The sequence below is a fragment of the Lachnellula hyalina genome (genome assembly GCF_007821495.1).
Source record: "Lachnellula hyalina strain CBS 185.66 chromosome Unknown contig00006, whole genome shotgun sequence".
Classification (NCBI taxonomy): Eukaryota; Fungi; Ascomycota; class Leotiomycetes; order Helotiales; family Lachnaceae; genus Lachnellula; species Lachnellula hyalina.
The window spans coordinates 346,282-366,235 of NW_022157120.1; the positions used below are offsets into that span (position 1 = coordinate 346,282).

General features: G+C 48.2%; 8 protein-coding genes across 8 annotated transcripts; 4 read left to right on the forward strand and 4 right to left on the reverse strand.

Moving 5' to 3' along the window:
- Window positions 1-1,424: 1,424 nt before the first annotated feature.
- 20H10.080 (NADH-ubiquinone oxidoreductase 21.3 kDa subunit) lies at window positions 1,425-2,139 on the reverse strand (the record flags this gene model as incomplete). Its single annotated transcript, XM_031145626.1, has 3 exons — window positions 1,425-1,449; window positions 1,501-1,997; window positions 2,077-2,139. 3 exons carry the CDS (start codon window positions 2,137-2,139, stop codon window positions 1,425-1,427), a joined length of 585 nt encoding a protein of 194 aa, XP_031009383.1.
- Window positions 2,140-2,646: 507 nt separating this feature from the next.
- bcp1 (Peroxiredoxin) lies at window positions 2,647-3,515 on the reverse strand (the record flags this gene model as incomplete). Its single annotated transcript, XM_031145627.1, has 2 exons — window positions 2,647-3,146; window positions 3,203-3,515. The coding sequence occupies 2 exons, from the start codon at window positions 3,513-3,515 to the stop codon at window positions 2,647-2,649; spliced, it is 813 nt and encodes a 270-aa protein (XP_031009382.1).
- A 1,021-nt stretch (window positions 3,516-4,536) lies between these two features.
- LHYA1_G000637 (putative uridine kinase) lies at window positions 4,537-5,379 on the forward strand (the record flags this gene model as incomplete). Its single annotated transcript, XM_031145628.1, has 3 exons — window positions 4,537-4,576; window positions 4,741-4,936; window positions 5,142-5,379. The coding sequence occupies 3 exons, from the start codon at window positions 4,537-4,539 to the stop codon at window positions 5,377-5,379; spliced, it is 474 nt and encodes a 157-aa protein (XP_031009381.1).
- Window positions 5,380-10,109: 4,730 nt separating this feature from the next.
- Window positions 10,110-11,921, forward strand: RFT1 (Oligosaccharide translocation protein; the record flags this gene model as incomplete). The annotated part of the gene is made up of 3 exons (XM_031145629.1): window positions 10,110-10,882; window positions 10,941-11,792; window positions 11,852-11,921. 3 exons carry the CDS (start codon window positions 10,110-10,112, stop codon window positions 11,919-11,921), a joined length of 1,695 nt encoding a protein of 564 aa, XP_031009386.1.
- Window positions 11,922-11,947: 26 nt separating this feature from the next.
- On the reverse strand, window positions 11,948-13,817 carry dbp3 (ATP-dependent RNA helicase; the record flags this gene model as incomplete). The annotated part of the gene is made up of 2 exons (XM_031145630.1): window positions 11,948-12,104; window positions 12,160-13,817. The coding sequence occupies 2 exons, from the start codon at window positions 13,815-13,817 to the stop codon at window positions 11,948-11,950; spliced, it is 1,815 nt and encodes a 604-aa protein (XP_031009385.1).
- Window positions 13,818-14,512: 695 nt separating this feature from the next.
- ISU1 (Iron sulfur cluster assembly protein, mitochondrial) lies at window positions 14,513-15,174 on the reverse strand (the record flags this gene model as incomplete). Its single annotated transcript, XM_031145631.1, has 2 exons — window positions 14,513-14,700; window positions 14,739-15,174. 2 exons carry the CDS (start codon window positions 15,172-15,174, stop codon window positions 14,513-14,515), a joined length of 624 nt encoding a protein of 207 aa, XP_031009333.1.
- A 957-nt stretch (window positions 15,175-16,131) lies between these two features.
- On the forward strand, window positions 16,132-16,655 carry LHYA1_G000641 (uncharacterized protein; the record flags this gene model as incomplete). The annotated part of the gene is made up of 2 exons (XM_031145632.1): window positions 16,132-16,476; window positions 16,563-16,655. The coding sequence occupies 2 exons, from the start codon at window positions 16,132-16,134 to the stop codon at window positions 16,653-16,655; spliced, it is 438 nt and encodes a 145-aa protein (XP_031009389.1).
- Window positions 16,656-17,229: 574 nt separating this feature from the next.
- ubp14 (Ubiquitin carboxyl-terminal hydrolase) lies at window positions 17,230-19,935 on the forward strand (the record flags this gene model as incomplete). The annotated part of the gene is made up of 4 exons (XM_031145633.1): window positions 17,230-17,257; window positions 17,482-17,549; window positions 17,617-19,739; window positions 19,791-19,935. 4 exons carry the CDS (start codon window positions 17,230-17,232, stop codon window positions 19,933-19,935), a joined length of 2,364 nt encoding a protein of 787 aa, XP_031009387.1.
- Window positions 19,936-19,954: the final 19 nt, after the last annotated feature.

A 19,954-nucleotide genomic window follows, 5' to 3' on the forward strand; every position in this document is an offset into this window, starting at 1 on the left:
AGGGGCTTCGATTGGTTTCTTTGTTTACATTTGTATGGAGGGGATTGCATTTGGTGGGGAGTTAATTCGGCATTGGGGTTTGTTGCATAGTTTGCGGGGTGGGCATGTGAACACTTGTCGTGTAGAGCATACGGATACGAAGAAATGGAAATGCTGAGATATTACATTGTGGTAAAGCTAAGACTTTTCGTCCTTGTGTGAAAGGGTGCATAGTTTAATGATGCGAGTAAGAGGAGAGATCTTTTGTTTGGCAAGTGCCGCCTCCGACCCTGCCATTTTTATGCCACCGAAAGCCTTTCCCTTTTCTGCTCCAGAAACCGAGGTTGCGTATTGGCAAAGGCTCCATGCGAGAATAACCTACTTCAACTCCAGTAGAGGCCCTGCACCAGGGGCTGGACGGCGTTTGTTTTGCTGTGCGAATGGTATAGTCTTTGCCGTTAAGGGTGTGTTATATAAAGGCTTTTGGCTGCAAGGTGATTGAGGAACGAAGCCAAAAGAAAATGAATTGAGGGTGAAGTGAATCCATTTCTAGTGATTATCCATACATCTCAATGTGAATGGCTGATATAGTCATGGATGTCCTTTCGTTGTATTGACCTTGCTCAGCCAACTTTTCAACCATGGTGTACAGTACTATATAACATAATCCCTCGTTACCGAATCGCCCTCAGTGCAAGACACAAAACGATGCAGCAAGCTTCAGCGAACATCAAAACACTGAGTATACCTAGTCCTCCTCCTAACACAAGGCTGTATCGTATTTACCTAACAAATCTACTTGGAGAGTAAATAATGTAAGCTTTGAGAGCCATTGCATCAGTACTGAGAATGAACGAACGAACGACTGTTTCGGTTGACAGCAATTAGTTAGTCAGCTTATGAGAGACTATCGCAGACGTGGCATTTTGATGCTGTATTTGTACGTCCACCGGCTGGTTGACAGGGCTTGATAGAGCAGGGCTACCGGCGGGATTGCGTATATCGGCAGGGAGTGCATATTGATGACCGATTTGTTGTGCTTCTGCCACCGGCTGGCGGACAGGACTTGGGAAAAGACGTTATTGTTAAGAAACAAGCAAAGTGTCGAGGGCAAGCGAGCAGTGTCTTCTTCTGTGGTGAGTGGAAAACCAGTTTTGTCCAAACCCACTACCTCTAGTTACGAAACAATGTAAAGATCAAAATATGACTTGACAAACCGTTGTTATATAGTGAGCCCATTGCTCAATTTCCCGCGATTCTTAGACATCAGATATGTAGAGCTGAGAGCCCTTTACCTAGACGCGTATCAAGAACTAAACGGTTATTTCTTCATTTATCGAGGTACACCCTTCGAATTGGAAATGTAAAATGTAAGTATGTCAATTTTCTATGCAGCAACCCATTCTCCATATGTACAATACAAAGCAAAGTCTCCTCCACGCCCTCTATTGAAACGTCCGGCACGGATACCTGGTCAAGCATGTTAGCAACAAACCCCTCCAAACCACGGGTAAAACTCACTGTTCAGGATAAGCATTCTCCTCCGTCAAGTTATACTTATCAGCCCCCTCCTTCAAATGCGCACCACTCGGCAACGGCGGCAGTCCCCCCTTCCCCAACGCCTCCAGCACGCCCTTCTTCCCCACGGCCTCAAAATGCGCCGCCAACCCCTTCTCCCCCTCGCCCTTAGCCTGCACCAGCGCCTTGCCGCCCTCCTCCCCAACCAGTTCCTTCTTCGGCGCCGCCTCGCTGCCTACAGTCAAAAGCGCCACCGCATCGGCCTGGCTCACAAACGAGAGCTGCGGGTACGAGCGCCGAGAATCGCGCTTCCAGTACGGGTTCTCGGCGATGTCGCCCGCGGGGAGGGTGACGGGGTCGATGAAGGAGAGGGGTGCGTTGGATCCTGGGGGTGGGTTGCGGAATTGCGGGTTTAGGGGCACACCGTTGGAGCGCGTGGAGTCGACGGCTAGGAGGCGGCGGATTCGTTCCCAGATGCCGGTGGATTGGATTGTGTATTTCTGTGGTGGTGGTGTTAGTGGGAGGGCGAGATGATGGTTTGGGGGAGGGATGGGGATTGGGATGGGCGGATGGATGTACTTTGTGGACGGGGACGACGCGTTCTACGGCGTGAAGAGCCTTTGCTGCGTTTTGGGAGGCCATGGTTGCTGCTTTGAGTGCGCAATTGACTCGTTGTTGGTGGGAGCTTGAAGGGAGGTGGTGCTTGGGATGGATTGTCGTTGAGGCTGGATGAGCTTTGTAGCGAGCCGAGGTTAGCCCGGGAGGTATCAAAAAAGTAGGAACACTTTCAATAACTGTAGGACGCTCTTCTGATTTGATTTTTTGGCATCTTCTTGACGCCTATTAGTGGTATCAGATGATAAAGACTTTAATTGGAATGTCAAAAGTCATTGAAAGCATCAATTGTAGATCTCGTTGTTCAAAGTGCATTGTGTTTATTCATATCCACCCCTCTGCATTTCTGATCCCAAGCAATGTCATTCAAGATTTGCTTTAGCTTTTAGAATATGATGAAAGCTCGCGTTCCCAAACCCAGGTATCGATCATAATAGCAAACGCTGTTCAGTCATTCCATGTCCCACTTTTGTCCCACCGCGAACAAGAAAGAATGTCCTAGAAAAGATTCCCCTCCCACAAAGCAAAGATATCCTAAACCGCTACAGGCTTGACTTCATTGCTATCCAACTTCTCAGCAGTGTCAGCAACTTGAGCCGCAACATCTGCCTGATCAACATCGTCCTCCGTAGCGCTTGTACCATTGATGCCATTGGCGGTGGGAACTTCCGTCTTTGGCTCCTCAACAGTTGGCGTAGAGGGTTCAGAAACAGCAGCAGAATCTGTAGATTCTCCATCGCCAACAAGCTTCTTGACGACCGCAACTGTAGCGGCTGGTCCGCCCGGCTCAGATGCTAGAACCTTTCCAGACTTGTCGACTACGAAGACACCTCGTTTAGCGCCACCAGCCTTATCCAAGCCAATTGCAGAGATCAAACTGGCGGAGGGATCGCACAGAAGTGGATATTGGAGCTTTTGCTTCTCTTTGAAGTTGGTGTTGGCCTTGGGTGAGTCCTTGGACAAACCATAGATGGAGAAGCCGGTTGCAGTGAGAGGTGTGTATGAGTCGCGGAAGAGACATACTTGAGTTGTGCCTATTCCCATCAGTAATTAATCAAAAATGACTCATGTGTTCCGGTGGAGTACTCACATCCTCCAGTTGAAGCTTTCGGGTAGGTGAATAGCACAACACCACCCTTGCTCTCATCGACGAGCTGTTTCAAAGTGACCTTGGTGCCTTCATTTGTCTCAATCTCTCCTCCAAATCCTTCAAGAGTGATTACATCGCCAACTGCAGCTTTGGTAGAAGCGGCGCTACCATTGGTCTTGGCAGGTTTGGTTTTGGGGGCGACAGCTTCCTTGACCTTTGCGACAGCTTTTGCTACAGGACCCTTCTTCTTTGCTGGGGGAGCTGCAGCTGGCTCAGTAGCTGGGGCCTTGCGCTTTCTTAACTCAGGAGGCATGATGAAAAGATTATGAAGTTTGATATGTCGTTGTGTCGCGAACGTTGAATTGTGTGTTCTGATTGGCGGATGATGTCTTAGGTGGATGGCGGTGGTGGTTTTGCGAATAGCGTCGATGATGATGGCAAAATATTATTAGGAAGAGAGAAGCACGATGCTTATGAGATGGGATAGTTGTTATGAAGGTGGCGGTAATGGTTAGTAGAGTGAGTCGTCAAGGGAAGGTTGAGGGAGAAAGATGGGAGGACGTTGAATTATAAAGCTGAGCAATCTGGTTTGGTCATACATCCATCCAAAGCCGAGAGCTACCTATGCACATCAGGGACAAGGCCATGGGAAGCGGTGGAGGTCGGCCTCGGCGCACCACACGCTCTCTCCCGTCTAGAAGTTGAATCAGTTTATCCAACTCGCTATTGGTTAGCAAGAAGCAGAACCTCTGCATATGATAACTCATATAAAGCTTCAAGTTGCTACCTACCTAGGTATTATTCGTAAATCCAACCTTTAGATTTCATCACGTGAGGAACATAAGTTGCATGAAAAAGAAAGGCAACGAGATGTGAAACGTGATTATTATCATCTACCTTACCCATCATCTAATCCTCTTCTCGGGTTGAAGCATGAGACGGGAGAAGGGTCGTCCTGGTGTCAAGCTTGTCCTCTTGAGACGGCTTCCTGCATAAAAAGGGGACCAAGCAGTCAGTACTGTAGCTAGCTTCACATCACACCTCTCCTTATAATCCACTATCACTATCCTGGATTATACGTTCAATTGCCTTTTCAAACTTTTGCAATAACCTCCCTAGCCTCCTTATACCTCGTAAAGAATTAAAGCTCCTTACTGGCATGCAATATAGTCATGCAATGCAATGCAATGTCAAGCAGAGGAGTTTCTTATCGAGCGATAAGAATTTTGATGTCACTTGGAACCGAAGCCGAAGCTTTCCCGTATTCCATCCCCTCCCTCCCCTCTCAACTTCAATCAACCTCTTACAATCTCCGGGTGATTTAACAGCGCAATATGGAAGAACAAGTAAACAGACTAGTCGAGAAGACCTGGGGTGATTCATTATATCCCCATTTATGGCGAGTTCAAGATAGAAAAACTGACTACCCAGTCCAGCGAAATTCCAAACGGTGCCCCAATCTGGACGTCTCTTAATAGCTATCTCTGGTATTCCTGGCTCTGGTACTTTGCCCTTTTGGTTTCCCTTCTTATTCATAGTTTGGGTGCTGATATTATGCCAAGGCAAAACAAGCCTCGCAACAACAGTTACCTCACGTCTCAATGCCCTCCATGGCAAGGACACCCCCATAGCAGTCTACATCCCCATGGACGGCTACCACTACTCCCGCGCCCACCTTTCCTCTATGCCCGATCCAGAAAATGCACATGCGCGTCGTGGAGCAGCGTTCACCTTGTAGGTTCATCCAATCGAGCACCAACGCCCTTCATCATCCAGCTCCCTGCCTACACTGGCAAGGCCATTGTTTCTTCATCTCAAAGCGTCTTGATGTGTGTGCTATTATGACATGCCCAGACTGATCCTGATTCGGCACTAACGACCAATTCTTTCTTCCCATTTCTAAAGCAAGTTTGAAAAGGCTAACCCCAATTGTCTGCAGTGATGGGCCCGCTTTTCTTACTCTGGCCAAAAATATCCGTCAGCCGCTTTTTTCATCCTCCAAAACGTTATATGCGCCGTCTTTTGACCATGCAAAGAAAGATCCCGTTGAGAATGAGATTGAGATCGCGCCGTCGAGCAGAATTGTCGTGTTTGAGGGGAACTATCTGAGCCTAGGAAAAGGAGAATGGAAGGAGGCCGCGCGGGTGATGGATGAGTTGGTGTGTATTGTTTCATGATTTGCTGTTTTCTTTGTGTTCCAAAGCTCCCCTTCACCACCGGGTTGAAAAGCTAGACTGCAAAAGCTGCCTGTTATTGAGCTTCGATAACTGCCCGAACGCTTCAATGACCTGTTCTTCGCAAGGATGATTTCTTCTTGAGGGCCCCGCCGGCGACGGAATCTCTTGCTCGTTTCAAAATGGGAATACTGAGTTTTTGGATATAGTGGTTTGTAGAAGTGGACTTTGATACTGCGGGCAAGAGACTGGTGCCAAGGCATGTCAAGGCTGGCATTGCCCCGAATGAGGAGGAGGCTTGGAAGAGTAAGTCAATGTCTTGTAGATCGATCTTCCTTCAGTTATCTCAGGACTATAATCCCCTCCAGCTGTGTGTTGGGATCTCGAGTAGATCACTCTGAACTAAGCTCAAATCCCGCACTTGACTCCCGTTGGCAATGCTGATCTCAATGGCTAGGAGTGCGAGAGAACGATTTAGTCAATGGACTGGAGATCGTGGAGTCAAGGTTGAAAGTCGATGAGCTGATTATTAGTACGGAGGACGGGAGATGGGCCCCGAAGGATTGAGACTTCAACCTTGAAACGGAAAGGAATGCACATGGCATAAACAACAAGAAATAATTGCGGGGGACTTAGTCCTTCACGTTCATGGCCTCTCGATTATTGAGTAGTTTGTGCTTGTCAAATGCCCTTTCCCAGCTCTGAAAGTTCAGAATCTTCTGATATCTCTGCGTGGTTTACTTGAGTAGTTCTCCCTTTCCTCTTTTTTCTTCTTTTTTAATGTGTGTGCTTTTACCTCGTAAGCGCCTGACATTTTATGGGAAAGAGAAGTGCTCTCGATCCGAACCCTTAGCGGAATTTCTGCAGGATCAGTGTGTAACACACCACGGTTGAAAGATCAATAATTTACATCTTCTGCAAACAAATGAATTAAGCTTTCGATCAGGGAGGAGGAGGGGAAGTACCCTATCTAGTAAGTGCCGAATCTCGAAACAGGACTTCGGATAACATCCATGTGCAAGGGTCAAGAGGATTCATCAAGCTGCAAGCAATCGTTGGATCTGGCAATTTTGGTTCTTGGCAAATTATGTACTTCGTACTTCGTACATGGTTTCGAATTCAGCACTTCCCTAAAAGGATCGGAACGGAGATTTACCCCAAAAGTTTAGTGACAAGGATATTCTCCGATGCATGTGTAGGGTTCATCTTTACGGTGCGTAAAATTCATCGTGTCTCAACCAATCAGACAGAGTCCTGTCAATATTCATGGAGATCATGTTTTGAAACGGTAATAACCCATGTACATTGTTTCAAGCCCAAGTTGACAGTTGGTAGGTAAAGACTGCGCCTTCGTACAATCTCACATGTCAAGCAAATACCACAAGAACGGTCAGCAAGGGGATTCGCAGACTTCGAATCCATCACACTTTAAATTTGCTCCCAAGAGTAAAAATGCGTTCATCTCGAATCTTCACTCTTCTTCACTCTTTTCGTTCTATCAGTCAACTGTAAACAAGGCTTTACGAGTTAGTACTGGGCCCCACTCTTAGGAATATGCTAAACATCGTGCCGTAGCCAAGCCGTTACTAGATCGTTTGATAGATCGGATGACTTGCTTGAACATGCGGGTCTGTGTACGTACCGAAACGGGCAGAACGTGACGTTGCCGAGTTTGTGGATATCAGAATTATCTTGGTTGTTTCTATTAATGTTTCAGCAAGCTCACCAGCTTTCTACAATGATAATAGGAGGCCAAAAATAGATACGTCAGGTACAACCTGCAGCGCCCAGCGGCGCATAGGTAATGAAAAAAAAATCCTAATTTCTTGGAGTATTGGGGTCGCATTCTGATGTGCGAATCCGAGATCAATGAATTGATTGGACGAACAAGGTGTATACTACCCGGATCACATCAGTTGAACCCGAAGAGGGAGGTAGGATACTTTTGCGCCGCACGGGATTCGTTTCAGGCCTTTTACCCCAGTCTTGAAAAACCGCTTAATTGATCGACACCATCCACAAGACTAACTTAACTGTCCTGGCATGTTCGAATCGCACCAATTTCCAAAAATCCAGAAGGATTGTGAGATTTGAGGAGGAAGAGGAGAGAAAGACTTTCGACTAGGGGGAGAAAGTATTAGAGTAGAGGAGAATGACCGAGAAAGATAAATAATACATCTATACTCCTCAATATTCAGAATTCAACCCTCTCTTTCCAACTTTGCTGAACATTCTTTTCATCTTCTATTTGCAACTCTCGTTTTTGCACCTTCACTACACATTGTTTTATCTCCATTGCAACTCTCATTTTTGTAATCTTGTTAAACAGTCTTTACATCTCCATTTAGTCCTTTTCAACTAGCACATCATGCATACTAGCTTTCTTCACATCTTGGCTCTCGCCGCCGCCGTGATCGCTGCTCCTGCGGCTCCATCTGTCCCATTTGGGCCATCAGGTGGCTTCACTGGGCCTGCTACTGGTGTCTCTACTCGACCTTTCCAGGCCCCGACAGCACGAACTTCAGCGCCACCTAAGAGTACTACTAAAACAAACACTCTCGCTACAATCCCGGCTTCTTCCAAGGCTTCTTCCATTGGCTCTGCGTCAGGGAGTAGCCCTTCAACGGCGGTGTTCTCCATTATCAACAAACTAGGCAGTCCTGTCTCTACTTCATACATCGCAAACCAAACACCCATCAGCGGTCCTGGCACAGCTGGCGTCTTGCAGAACAACGAAACGGCTGTCTTGACGGTAGCGCTGAACTGGTCTGGAAACATTGCCATGAGTGAGGGAACGCCTTCTGGTGACGACAGTCTCTTCGAAGCAACTTTTGCTCCCAACGGCCTCGATATCGACGTCAGCTATGTGTACATAATCCCTCACCCTCGATCCCTATACTACACACTTACTAATATGCGGTCTCAGGAACGGCTTCTCAGTCCCCATCACCTGCTCATGCAAAGCGACCAAGGAAGTCCTCACAGGCTGCAACATCGATCTCTTCAGTTACAAATACACAAGCGGCACCAACTACGAGTGCCCAGTAAGTACCCCACCTACCTGCCTTTATAACCAAGTCAGTCCAGGACTGACAATAAGCAGTGTAACGAGACAGCCAAAGCGTGCCCCAACCCCATCCGCCCTAGCTTCGCCTTCGGCCTTACCCCCGATGCATTCTTCCAGCCTTGCGAATCTGCCGCTTATACCTGGGCCCACGACGACCTTGCGAACACCCAAGGCGAGTGCGATAGCAATGTTATCGAGTGCTGTATTGGCACTGATGCATGTCCTAAAAACCCTGCTATTCCGAAAGCCGTGGCTGCGCCTAGAGCTGGGTCGGTGATCAGCAACCCTTCGTGCCATAAGTGAGCAAGCAGCGTCAGGACAACGCTGTATGCTCTTCGTATTTTTTGTTTCTTGTTACTGTACTGTCGGACTGGGGTTCTTTCGAAAGGAATCATTGCATGGACAAAGACCGGCGCTTATTTCTTGTTTTTCCACTTCAATTCTGTGTGTACATTTGAGATGTTTATATAGATTATCGCAGATTATGTTCGGAACTTGGGGTTAGGAGTTTGGGTGAAGTTGTTGGGGAATTGACTTTGGGGGTTTGGAAGGAAAAGTGAGCTCTTGAGCGCTCTATAGGTTGAACCATTTGAATGTAGCATTACCACAAGATGACTATATTCCCCGATCGCCTGACTCCTGTTGATGCCTACTCTATCCGTTCCCTTATGAACGTTACATATATACAACCGCTAGTGTATCTGTCTTGCGATGTCCAGCATGAAAACGGCCCACAGCTACATAGAACCGAGAATACAGATTCCCACTTAAGATGCCTATAGCGAGAACAAGCACACTTGAACCACAATAGAAGCCACAACGACCTTCAAGATCCCCGTCCGTCTGAGAATCGGTGCAGCAGCAGACCGCGTCGGACTCGCACTCGGCACCGGCGTCGAAGTCTCCAAATTCACAGCAGAAGCAGATCTCGTGACCACCACAGTACTTTGCGCAATCCCATTTCCACTACCAATACTCGAACCCATCCCCGTCATCGTAGCGCTAGCAGCACCACTGACATAAGTACTCCCATCCCACGTCTGAGACTTAGAATTCGTACACCCAGCGACCTCATCCCAAGCCGCACACTCGTTCGGCGCCAGCCCGTCAGCTTCCGTGCAGACAATACTGCCGAAGAAACTGCTATCGCTCGCGAGGCAGTTGGTGAAGTTCTCGTGCACGGCGTCGTCTTGGTCGCTATAATAAGGATGGAGCAGGATGGCGCAGTAGGCGAGACATGTCGTGGGCCAGGAGTCTGAGAGCGGCCCTGTCTCGGGTGCGGGCGACGTGATGTTTGTGACGGGGCCTTGGCAGCATTTCTGGAGCAGCGGGGCGCTGTTGAAGGGATTGACGCCACATATGTACGTGTTATTGATGCTGTGCGGTAGTTGGTTGCCGATGCCGACAGAGGGGGAACAAGATTCGCTCATGCCTGTCGCTGTGTCTCAGCTGAATAATGGTTTTTTTTGCATTTTTCTGGGATTTAATTCAAGGGAAAATGGGCTTTCGTTGTAATCCGGGAACTACGGTTAGGTCTCTCTCTGTAGCCAGCGAATGCCAAGGACTCAGGGGCTAGGCGAAACTACGCGAAAGGGAAAAAGAAACTCCGCGCCGGCTAAAAGTTGTGTTGTTGAAAGTGTCCAGAACTCGATTGAATCGCTGTATCATGAGTTCAACAACAGAGCCTTCAAAAGAAGCACCGGTTTCGAATGTGTCTTCTTCATCTGCCGGGGGAGGAGCAACCATATTAATAGCGCTGCAAGTCGGTTCCCGAGCCCTAACATTCATCGTCAACCAAATCCTCCTCCGCTATCTCTCACCCGAACTCCTCGGAATCTCAACACAGCTAGAAGTCTACTCAATTTCCGTCTTATTTTTCGCTAGAGAAAGTCTGCGTGTGGCTATCCAGAGGCAAACGGATGAACCTGGAAATGGCAAAGACGAAGGCAAGAAGGACGAAAAGGTGCCGGGCGGTCACGTGGATGGACGGACAGCAGCTGGAAAGACACAGGCAATTGTGAACCTAGCTCATCTTTCCATCTACCTCGGTGTTGTCTTTGCCGTCATACTGGCCTGGCTATATCTCCGATACACGGACCCTATTGTTTTGCAAACGCCGTATTTTCAAGGGGCGTTCAAACTGTATAGCATTGCTGCGGTCTGGGAACTGTTGGCGGAGCCGTGCTTCGTTGTCGTGCAGCATAAATCTCTGATCAAGATTCGTGGGAGGGCCGAGGCTGTTGCTACGGTGCTGAGATGTCTCATGACTTGCGGGTCTGCTATATGGGCTTCGCGAAACGTTGTTGATATTGGGGTTCTGCCGTTTGCGCTGGGGCAGGCTATGTATGCTGTGTCGTTGGCGCTGGTGTATTATGGGAGCGTGTGGGATGTATCTTCAGCGGGTGGCTTCAACTTGGTTTTGACACCCATATTTTCCGAGTTCGTTATTTCTAAGAGTCGTTTGAGAGAGCAGGGATGGATGCTAATATATATACAGTGACAAAGCGGCTTACATCCTGTCGTACTTCTCCCGGCCTCTCTTGATTCTCGGAACCAGCCTTTTTGTACAGTCAATAGTGAAGCATGTCCTCACTCAAGGGGATACATTCCTCATCACTGCCCTCGCCACGCCCGTATCCCAGGGCATCTACGCACTCGCAAACAACTACGGTGGTCTTCTCGCCCGGCTAATCCTCCAACCAATCGAGGAGAGCAGTCGTAATAAGTTCGGGAAACTGCTATCCACAGTCGATGGCGCTCCCTCCAAGACAAAGATCGAAGAGGCTCGGAAAGACCTGCTCATGCTTCTACGATCTTACGCTCTGCTCTCCGTATGCGTACTTTCCGTTGGCCCAACTGTCGCTCCGCTCCTCCTCAAGATTGTCGCCGGATCAAGATGGACGACATCTGGAGCAGGAGACGTGCTGGCTACCTACTGCTACTACATCCCGCTCTTGGCATTCAACGGCCTGACTGAAGCATTCGTCTCCTCCGTCGCGACGGAATCAGAAGTCAACCGACAGTCAATATGGATGCTCGCGTTCTCCGCGGGCTTCGCAGGCTCCGCTTTCCTATTTCTACAAGTGTTGGAGATGGGAGCTAAAGGGTTGGTTTGGGCGAATGTCCTCAACATGTTTTTCCGGGTTATCTGGAGCACGGCTTTCATAACAAGCTATCTGAAACGTCACGGCAGCACGCTCTCACTCGGCGAAATAGCACCTGCGCCTCTCACCATCGCAGCAGGATTCGGGACATACGCCGTACTGCGGCAAACAGCCACGACCTTCAACGGCGGCTTCACGGATCTCGTAAAAAGCGGAGGCATAGCGGCGGTATTTGTAGTCATGCTGTAAGTCTTTAATTTCTCGTCTCGTCTAAGAGTCTAGCTAATCAATCCATCCAATGCAGTGCCTTCAGCGAACGCGCGTACCTTCTTCAATGCTGGAACTCTATGAGAGGACAGGGGAAACGGGACTAGTGTACTTTTACTAAGGATCCAATGATCTAATCAAACACAATCTTTTTCGCTGCTTTGGCTTCGCCGCCAGTGTCTTTGTAGAAAGCGCCGTAGGCGCTGTGTTCCTTCTTCTTGACAGTCGTGCCGAACTTCAGCAGTTCGTCTGGGACGTTTTGGTTGGCTGCTTTAAGGACGTTGATTAAACTGAAGACCTTGGTTAGTATTTGAAGCTTGAGATAGGGGATGAGATGAGACGTACGCTCCGCTTTGCGCCTTGTCATGTTCAGTGAAGAGCGTGATGGCCAAGCCCTCCTTGCCAGCTCTTCCAGTTCGCCCAATACGATGCACGTAATCTTCAACAGTGAGAGGAAAAGTACAATTGATGACGAGCTTCACAGCAGGGATATCAAGACCTCTTGCTGCGACATCCGTGGCCACCAAAATTGGCGTCTCGCCCTTCTTGAAAGCATCCAGACTTCTCGTTCTCTGCTCTTGACTGAGATCTCCGTGGATTCCTGCAACTCGGAATCCCTTTTGCCGGATGAAACCCTCGACTCTTGTCGCTTCCTTCTTGTAGAGCGCAAAGACTAGAATACGATCGTCTTTTTGAGCACCGCTTTGATATTGCTTGAGTAGCTGTAGAAGCCTGTACTCCTTGTTTCTAGGGTCAACCACTTCGACTTCCTGCTTGATGCGGGTGTTCGCACGGAGGTCACCGGTTGGGTTGTCTCCAATGGCAATCTTCAACGGAGTCTTCATAAACGTCGAAGCAAGATCTCTCACAGACTCGGGCCATGTAGCAGTGAACATAAGGGTCTGTCGCTCAGTCGCGGTCGTGTTGATGATCTTCCGAATCTCTTCTTCGAATCCTTTGTCCAGCATCCTGTCCGCCTCATCGAGCACAACATACTTGGCTCTGCTCAAGTCCGCACATCCTTCGTTGATCAAATCATTTAAGCGGCCGGGCGTAGCCACGACAATATCTGCTGTTTTGAGAGATCTGCGCTGCTCATCTTTTGGGACACCTCCGTAAACACAGACTGCTTGGAGCCCGGAGACCTTGGCCAACAGCATGATCTGCTCATAACTCTGCATAGCCAGCTCTCTCGTAGGCGACACAACCACAGCCCTAGCTCCCTTGTTCCTCTGCTTCGCTGGAAGTGACAAGATGTGACGCACACAAGGCACAGCAAATGCCATCGTCTTGCCAGAACCTGTCTCTGCAACACCAATTACGTCTCTGCCGGCTAGCAGGTAAGGCCATGCAGCCGCCTGAATCGGTGTCGGAGCCTTGAAGTTCTTGAAAGGTGCTCGCTGAGCCGGGTCGCTGATGGGTAGGTAATCGAAATTGAGTATGGGCCGGAATGTAGGGGTAGGAGATTGGGGATCCGAGATAGATATGAAGTTGTCTGCGAGGAACTTGTCGACGTCGGCTTGAGAAAGGGCTGTCAATGCGCTGTCTTCAGTATAAGCATCGCCGAAAGCCTGCACAGGTTTTATTCCATTCGCAGGCTCTGTAGATACAACAGGAACAACAACTGTAGTCTCCGCTTTGGAGCTCTTCTCGGCCTTCTTCAATGCCTTCAATTTCGCCTTCGCGGCCTTTTTCGCAGCTTTGGCATCAGCCTTGTCATCTGAATTTTCCTCTTCAGGTTTCAATTCCTCGGGTGCACTTTCGGGCTGAGCAGCTTCTGCTTCTCCTTCTGCTTCTGCCTTCTTCAGTTTCTTTAGACGCTTCTTTTCTTTCCGCTCGGCCTTTGCTTCTCGGTCGTCAGTTGAGGTATCCTTGCCCGCGTCGTCAACGGCCTTCTTCGTCTTCTTGGTCTTGTCGCTCTTCTGCTTTTTTGGGACATGAGTGGTTCCTTCTGTATTCTCCTCATTGGGAAGCCCCGCGGCATCTAATGTACGTTTGGCCATGGTCGAATCTGGTGCTGGAGCAGATTATCCAGGTGGGCTGTTACAGTACTTCCTGTGGAAAATACGATAAAAAATATTTCCAACCGATAAGAGCGGCCTAAGTTCACCGACAATCTACCGGCAACTTATAAAATTATAGGCTTTTAAGGCTCTTGGTTGCTTATACAAAGCTTTAGGAAAGCTGGCTATCTTTCAATTATTGATTCTTATAATGTGCACAGTTTTAATTCTAAAAAGCCGCTATATGAAGAAGTATCATAAAGAGTTTGCAAACTCGTCGTTATTAGCGTTTCTAGGTGGAAAAGACCGTAGAACACCGTACGAGTTATTACTTCTTTAGTCATGCCCTCGCCACCCTTGACAGTCTCTATGCGCCCAGTTCAGGGCTTTCATATGCTTAGGATCGTTCATTTTCAAATAATTATTGACAGTCATGCATGCAGCTAAATTCGATGAAATGGTATCAATCTTTTGTTTTTTTATTCAAGTGGCGAAGCTTGTGTACAATTGGAAACACCAATACGCAGAACGATTGTAAGCGTTACAAATTCATCCGCTGTCCTCGTCATTTTCACTTAGTGAGTGATGTCAACCGATGATTCCCTTGAAAGCGATATGCCTTCATCGTTCCTGTTCTCAGGTTAATCTCTAAAGAGACCGATCTCCTATGACCCCAAACGCCTTTCAGAAAACCCTCAAGCAGTCGCAGTTTGGGGGCTTGTCGGCTCCATTACAGTCTCGACGTCAATCTTTGGCATGCTCGCGCCAGTTCCTCCAAGATCCGTCGACCGAGCACCCGGGTTCTTGGTATAGTAATTTGATATAGCGGATTTGATGGCATCTTCGGCGAGCATAGAGCAATGGACTTCGAGATAATTAGCCACTTGAAAGCCTTATGAATTCAAAAGGACAACTACTCACGCTTTACAGGAGGCAGACATAATTCCTTCGCAATCTCTGTATTGCGGATTCGGCCGGCCTCTTCCAAAGTCATACCTCGAACCAGCTCCGTCAAATATGAAGATGAGGCAATAGCAGAACCGCAGCCAAATGTCTTGAATTTGACATCAGAAATCGTATTGTTGTTTGGGTCGACGCGGATCTGTAGCTTCATAACATCGCCGCAAGCTGGCGCACCAACAAGACCAGTGCCAACATCGGTGTCGGCCTTCGGCATACTTCCAACATTGCGCGGCCGGGAGTAGTGGTCAAGGACCTTCTCATGATATGACCGTCGGCCAGATACTGCGATCGATGCTGAGATTTGAGAGGTTGTAGGTCTGGTGGCGGATCGCGCTGAAGCCGATAACGCTCTTCCAGCGGCGCGGGGAGCGTTGGCCAAAACTTTTCTGAACATCCTGAAGGATCAAGTGCTTCGTGTAGGTTGATAGGATCGTAGGGATTGATATGACCAAGCGTATGATCAATGTTATCAAGGTGTTGTTGAGGTTGATGGAGGGAAGTATTCAATAATCAAAAAATTGAGGAGTCGCTCTCTTATGACGACTCTAGTCAGACTGAGCAGCTAACATGATTGGCCAGCGCCAAAGAAGTAGCAGCGAGACCATTATCTCCGACGCTGAATTCACTCCGAGCTCCGAGGAACTTCCCCTCGGCTCGGTTTTAATCCGTATTACTCAGCACTGAGGCACGTGCACTCTCATTTTCAAACAAAAGACCCGCTGCACAACCAGCCACTTGGCGTCAAGCACGGTAGTAATCTTACAAAATATACAATGTTCCACTCTTGGTGAGTTACTATTGATGAAGAACTTCCTCATAAGATCGCAAATTTTTAATGCATTTTGTTTGTTTTCAAAGCTCCACCAGCTCCTCTTAGCCTTTAGAGCCTCCAATTTTTGTCAACTAGGGTAAAATCCGCAGTCCAGTCTCCGTCCAGTCTCCGCCCCGTCTCCTTATCAGATCTTCTTCGCAAAGGAAAATCTCCCTTCTATGTGTCATCGAGATGATGAGGAAACGCCATGACTATCTACGCTTTGTTTCAACTAAGCCATGAGAGTGATAGGCCTCATGAGGGGCATAAAGAAACAGTCTCATTCTAGCAGTTTTTCAATGTGCCACTCAGTTTAGAACATTACAAGTTGGTGAAGATTTTTGTGTCTAGGATGAGTGTGTGCTGGGATTCATTTCAGTAAAACTCGAATCATTGGGCTTTCCATCCATACATTGAAAGTTTGCAAATGTAGATAAAGCCGTCGCTCCTTTCTCTATGGCATTCGCCAGAGAGAGAAACCCACTAGAGTAAAACTGACTATTTTGCATTCCAAGACTCTGATTGTCCAACGTCGATACCATGTCTCGTCCAGTATACCTCATAATCTATCACTCGCCCATCTTCGCAGCACACTGGGCTCTTTGGATACCGTACTACGAGCAAGAGGTTGCTGGGAACTCAGGAAAGATCATTAATGTTCAAGGAAGCCCCAGCGAAGGATTCCTCCACGAGTTTGAGAGGAACTACGATATAGCAGCAGAGACCCGCAGACACTCAATTAGATTGCTGAGCTGGCTTGACTCCAAGTACATTATCGATACAACTGGAGACTACTCTGTTGACAGCACCGCCATCGATTTTCTGGAATGCTCAGCTTTGACCATCCAAGCCCCTGGCCCAAGTCTTCGGTCTGCTGGGGAACATGTAAGCTACTAGCCTATGTTCTTCCTCGGATCACTAAAGTGTATTTTCAGGGTGTCAGAAGAAGGGTCGAGTTGAAAAATTGCTAGACTTGGCTTCGGCAGTTTGTTTCAATCCTGGTTGAGAATGGAACCTTTTCCGAAGATGCACTCGTCGAACTTGACAATGCCCCTAAGAATTGAGTAGGCTATGTGATTTTGTACTGCTTACAGCTTTGGCAAGCACTGGCTCGCGATAAATAGCAAATTCGGCACCAAATGATATTGTGTCAGGCAAAGTGAGAAATTGAAACTTAAAAGTCGATGATAATGAGTGCCTTTTTTTAAGTCTAACACAAGACTGGAAGATGTGAGATGGTGGGTGATATGATTCAACAATTTTTCAGACGAGATAGCACTTGCGAACTTATTGGAGGAAAGGATGAATACGCAAGAACAACGATGAACGTGCAACTTTGGAACGGAACCCATAGATCGTTTAAGTGTTTAGAAAAGGGCTTGAATTTCGAATGCAACAATAACAGACATGTAAGAATTCATCTTTGGTTTGTCTACCTACCTTGCTCTCAGATACTCTCCCAACCTTATACTAGCCTCAGTGACCGGTTTTTATATGAGCCGAGATTTCCATAGTGGTCACGCCGAAACGCGGGCGCGTTCCTGCCTGTTTGCCCCGCCATCGTCCACCAGCTTCACTCAAGCTCGTTTGTGCAACAAATCTTGCAGCATAACAACAACACAATATACAGGTCTCAAGATGTCCTGCAAGCATGTCGATTCCGCAGGTAGGTTATAACCTCTCTTCAAGAAAGCCCCTCTCTGCGGTTTTCGGAGACCGCCCACCATGTTCTTAGAAAGGCGGGGGGCAAACAAGATTGAACGCCTGCTGTTCTGCTTCGGACTGGGTATCTGGTCTTTCCTAGGCCACCTTCAATATCTACCACAGCGTAGTACATGCTGATCTACTGGTGGTCATAATGCCTGAGATGAAAGCTAATCTCATTTGCAGATTTGCGGCCTCCCGGCCCCGTCCAGTCAGTCTACCGGGAGGACTGTACTCAGTGCTTTGACTCCATAGTAAGTCTTCTGTGGCCGAATTTTTGTGTCATTCTCTATTCGATGCCAGATGCCAATCTTCCTCTAGGATGATCCTACCGGCCTCGACGTGTGTCTGTATTGTTTCAACGGTGGTTGCACCGGAGAACGAAAGCATGCGGCACTCCATTCTACAACTCGACATCATCCTTTAGTTTTGAACATTAAGAGGACCCGGCGCGTTGTCGAGCGTGACGAACCCCCTCAAAAGATCTCTAAGATCGCAATCGCTGCGGAAACCGAAGCCGATCGATACAATTACGAGACGACGGTTAGATGCTACGAATGCAATGTGGACAACGTAGATAAGAATGCGGGAAAGCTTGCTGCAGTAGTTGAAGGAGTCATGAAAGCGAACACATTCTCGAGACAGGAGGAAGTCAAGGCCTGGGAGCAAGAATTCACATCTTGTGAACATATTCTTATGCTACAGCAACAACCCCCCAGAAAGATTGAGTCACAGGACCTTGGTCACTGTTCTTTGTGTGAGCTCCAGGAGAATCTCTGGCTTTGCTTAGAGTGTGGCAATCTTGGATGTGGCCGCGCTCAATTTGGCGGAGTTAGTGGCCATTCCCATGGACTAGAGCATAAGAATACCATAGGGCATGCAGTTGCAGTCAAATTGGGATCGATCACACCGGAAGGAACAGCAGATGTCTACTGCTACGCGTGTGACGAGGAGCGCATTGATAAAAACCTCGGAGGTCACCTAGCAAACTGGGGAATCATACTTGCTGAGCGTCAGAAGACCGAGCAGAGCTTGACTGAAATGAACGTGGAGCAGAATCTGCGGTGGGATTTTTCTATGACTGATGAGTCTGGTGGAGAACTCAAGAAGCTATTTGGCCAAGGGTTTACCGGCTTGAAGAACCTCGGAAATAGTTGCTATATGGCAAGCACGATACAGTGTCTCTTTTCGCTGCCACAGTTTCAGGCCCGATATTATCTACCTGGATCCGAGCTCCCTACCGTTGAAGATCCAGCTCAAGATTTGGAAACTCAACTCCGTAAATTGGGCGACGGTTTACTTTCTGGACGATACTCAAATCCGGATCCAGATGCTGCTGCTTCTGGGGACAACCAAGTTCCATACCAGAAGGGTCTTGCGCCGGCCATGCTGAAGTATTTGATTGGAAGGGGCCACGTTGAGTTCTCCACGATGCGGCAACAAGATGCCTTTGAATTTCTTTTACACGTCTTTAAGCTCGTTACCCGGAGTAAGCACACTGCAGAGTTACAAGATCCAGTGCGATCATTCCGTTTCGTCATGGAGCAACGTTTACAGTGCCTCAGCTGCAAGAAAGTCCGATACAGTACCGATGAGCAAGACAATATCTCAATACCAGTCCCTATCCGAAAGATTATCCCGCCAGCTTCGAATTCAGGAGAGAAGCCAAGCGATGATAAAAAGGATGAGTATGAGTCTGTGACTTTGAAAGAGTGCTTGGATAGCTTCACATCTTCGGAGCACGTGGAACTCACTTGTTCTTCATGTGGCAGCAGAGATGGCTTCTTAAAGAGATCGCTCTTCAAGACTTTCCCTGAGGTTCTGGCTATAAATGCTCGACGATTCAATCTCATCAACTGGGTCCCTACCAAAGTCGATGTTCCCGTTGTTGTTGGCGATGAATCCTTCCTGCTTGACGACTACAGGTCACCTGGCCACCAACCCTCTGAGGAGCTCCTACCGGAGGAAGTCAGCACAAGCACGCCTTCCTTTGTCGCGAACCCCGAGGCGGTACAAATGCTAGAAGGCATGGGCTTCCCACGAGTTCGCTGCGAGAGAGCTCTGCATGCCACCGGCAACGCAGACGGAAATGCTGCCATGGAGTGGCTCTTTGGCCACATGGACGACCCAGATATCAATCAACCCTTGGATCTTGGTGGTGGAGGCCAAGCAGCTGGTACAGCTGATCCCGAAAAGATTGAGATGCTGGGCGCAATGGGATTCGGACCACCACAGGCACGAAAAGCTCTTAAAGAAACTGGTGGTGATTTAGAGCGAGCTGTCGAATGGCTGTTCAATCATCCTGACGACCAAGGAGATTTTGGAGACGAAGAGCCTGCCGCCGCTGAACCTGTCGTTAAAGAATTCCCTGGAAGCAGTAAACTGCCCGCCAAGTTCCAGTTACAGTCTATCATCTGCCACAAAGGGGCCAGTATTCATGCTGGGTAGGCCACCCCGTTCTCGAATTAAAGTTCAAATGCTAACCTGTTTGATAGCCACTACGTTGCATTTATTCGCAAGGCCATTTCTGGACAAGAGACGCCAGCATGGGTTCTTTACAACGATGAAAAGGTTGTGCAAGCAACTGATATCGAGGAGATGAAGAAGTTTGCCTATGTTTACTTCTTCCAACATGCATGATGGTCAAGGGCACACGAGG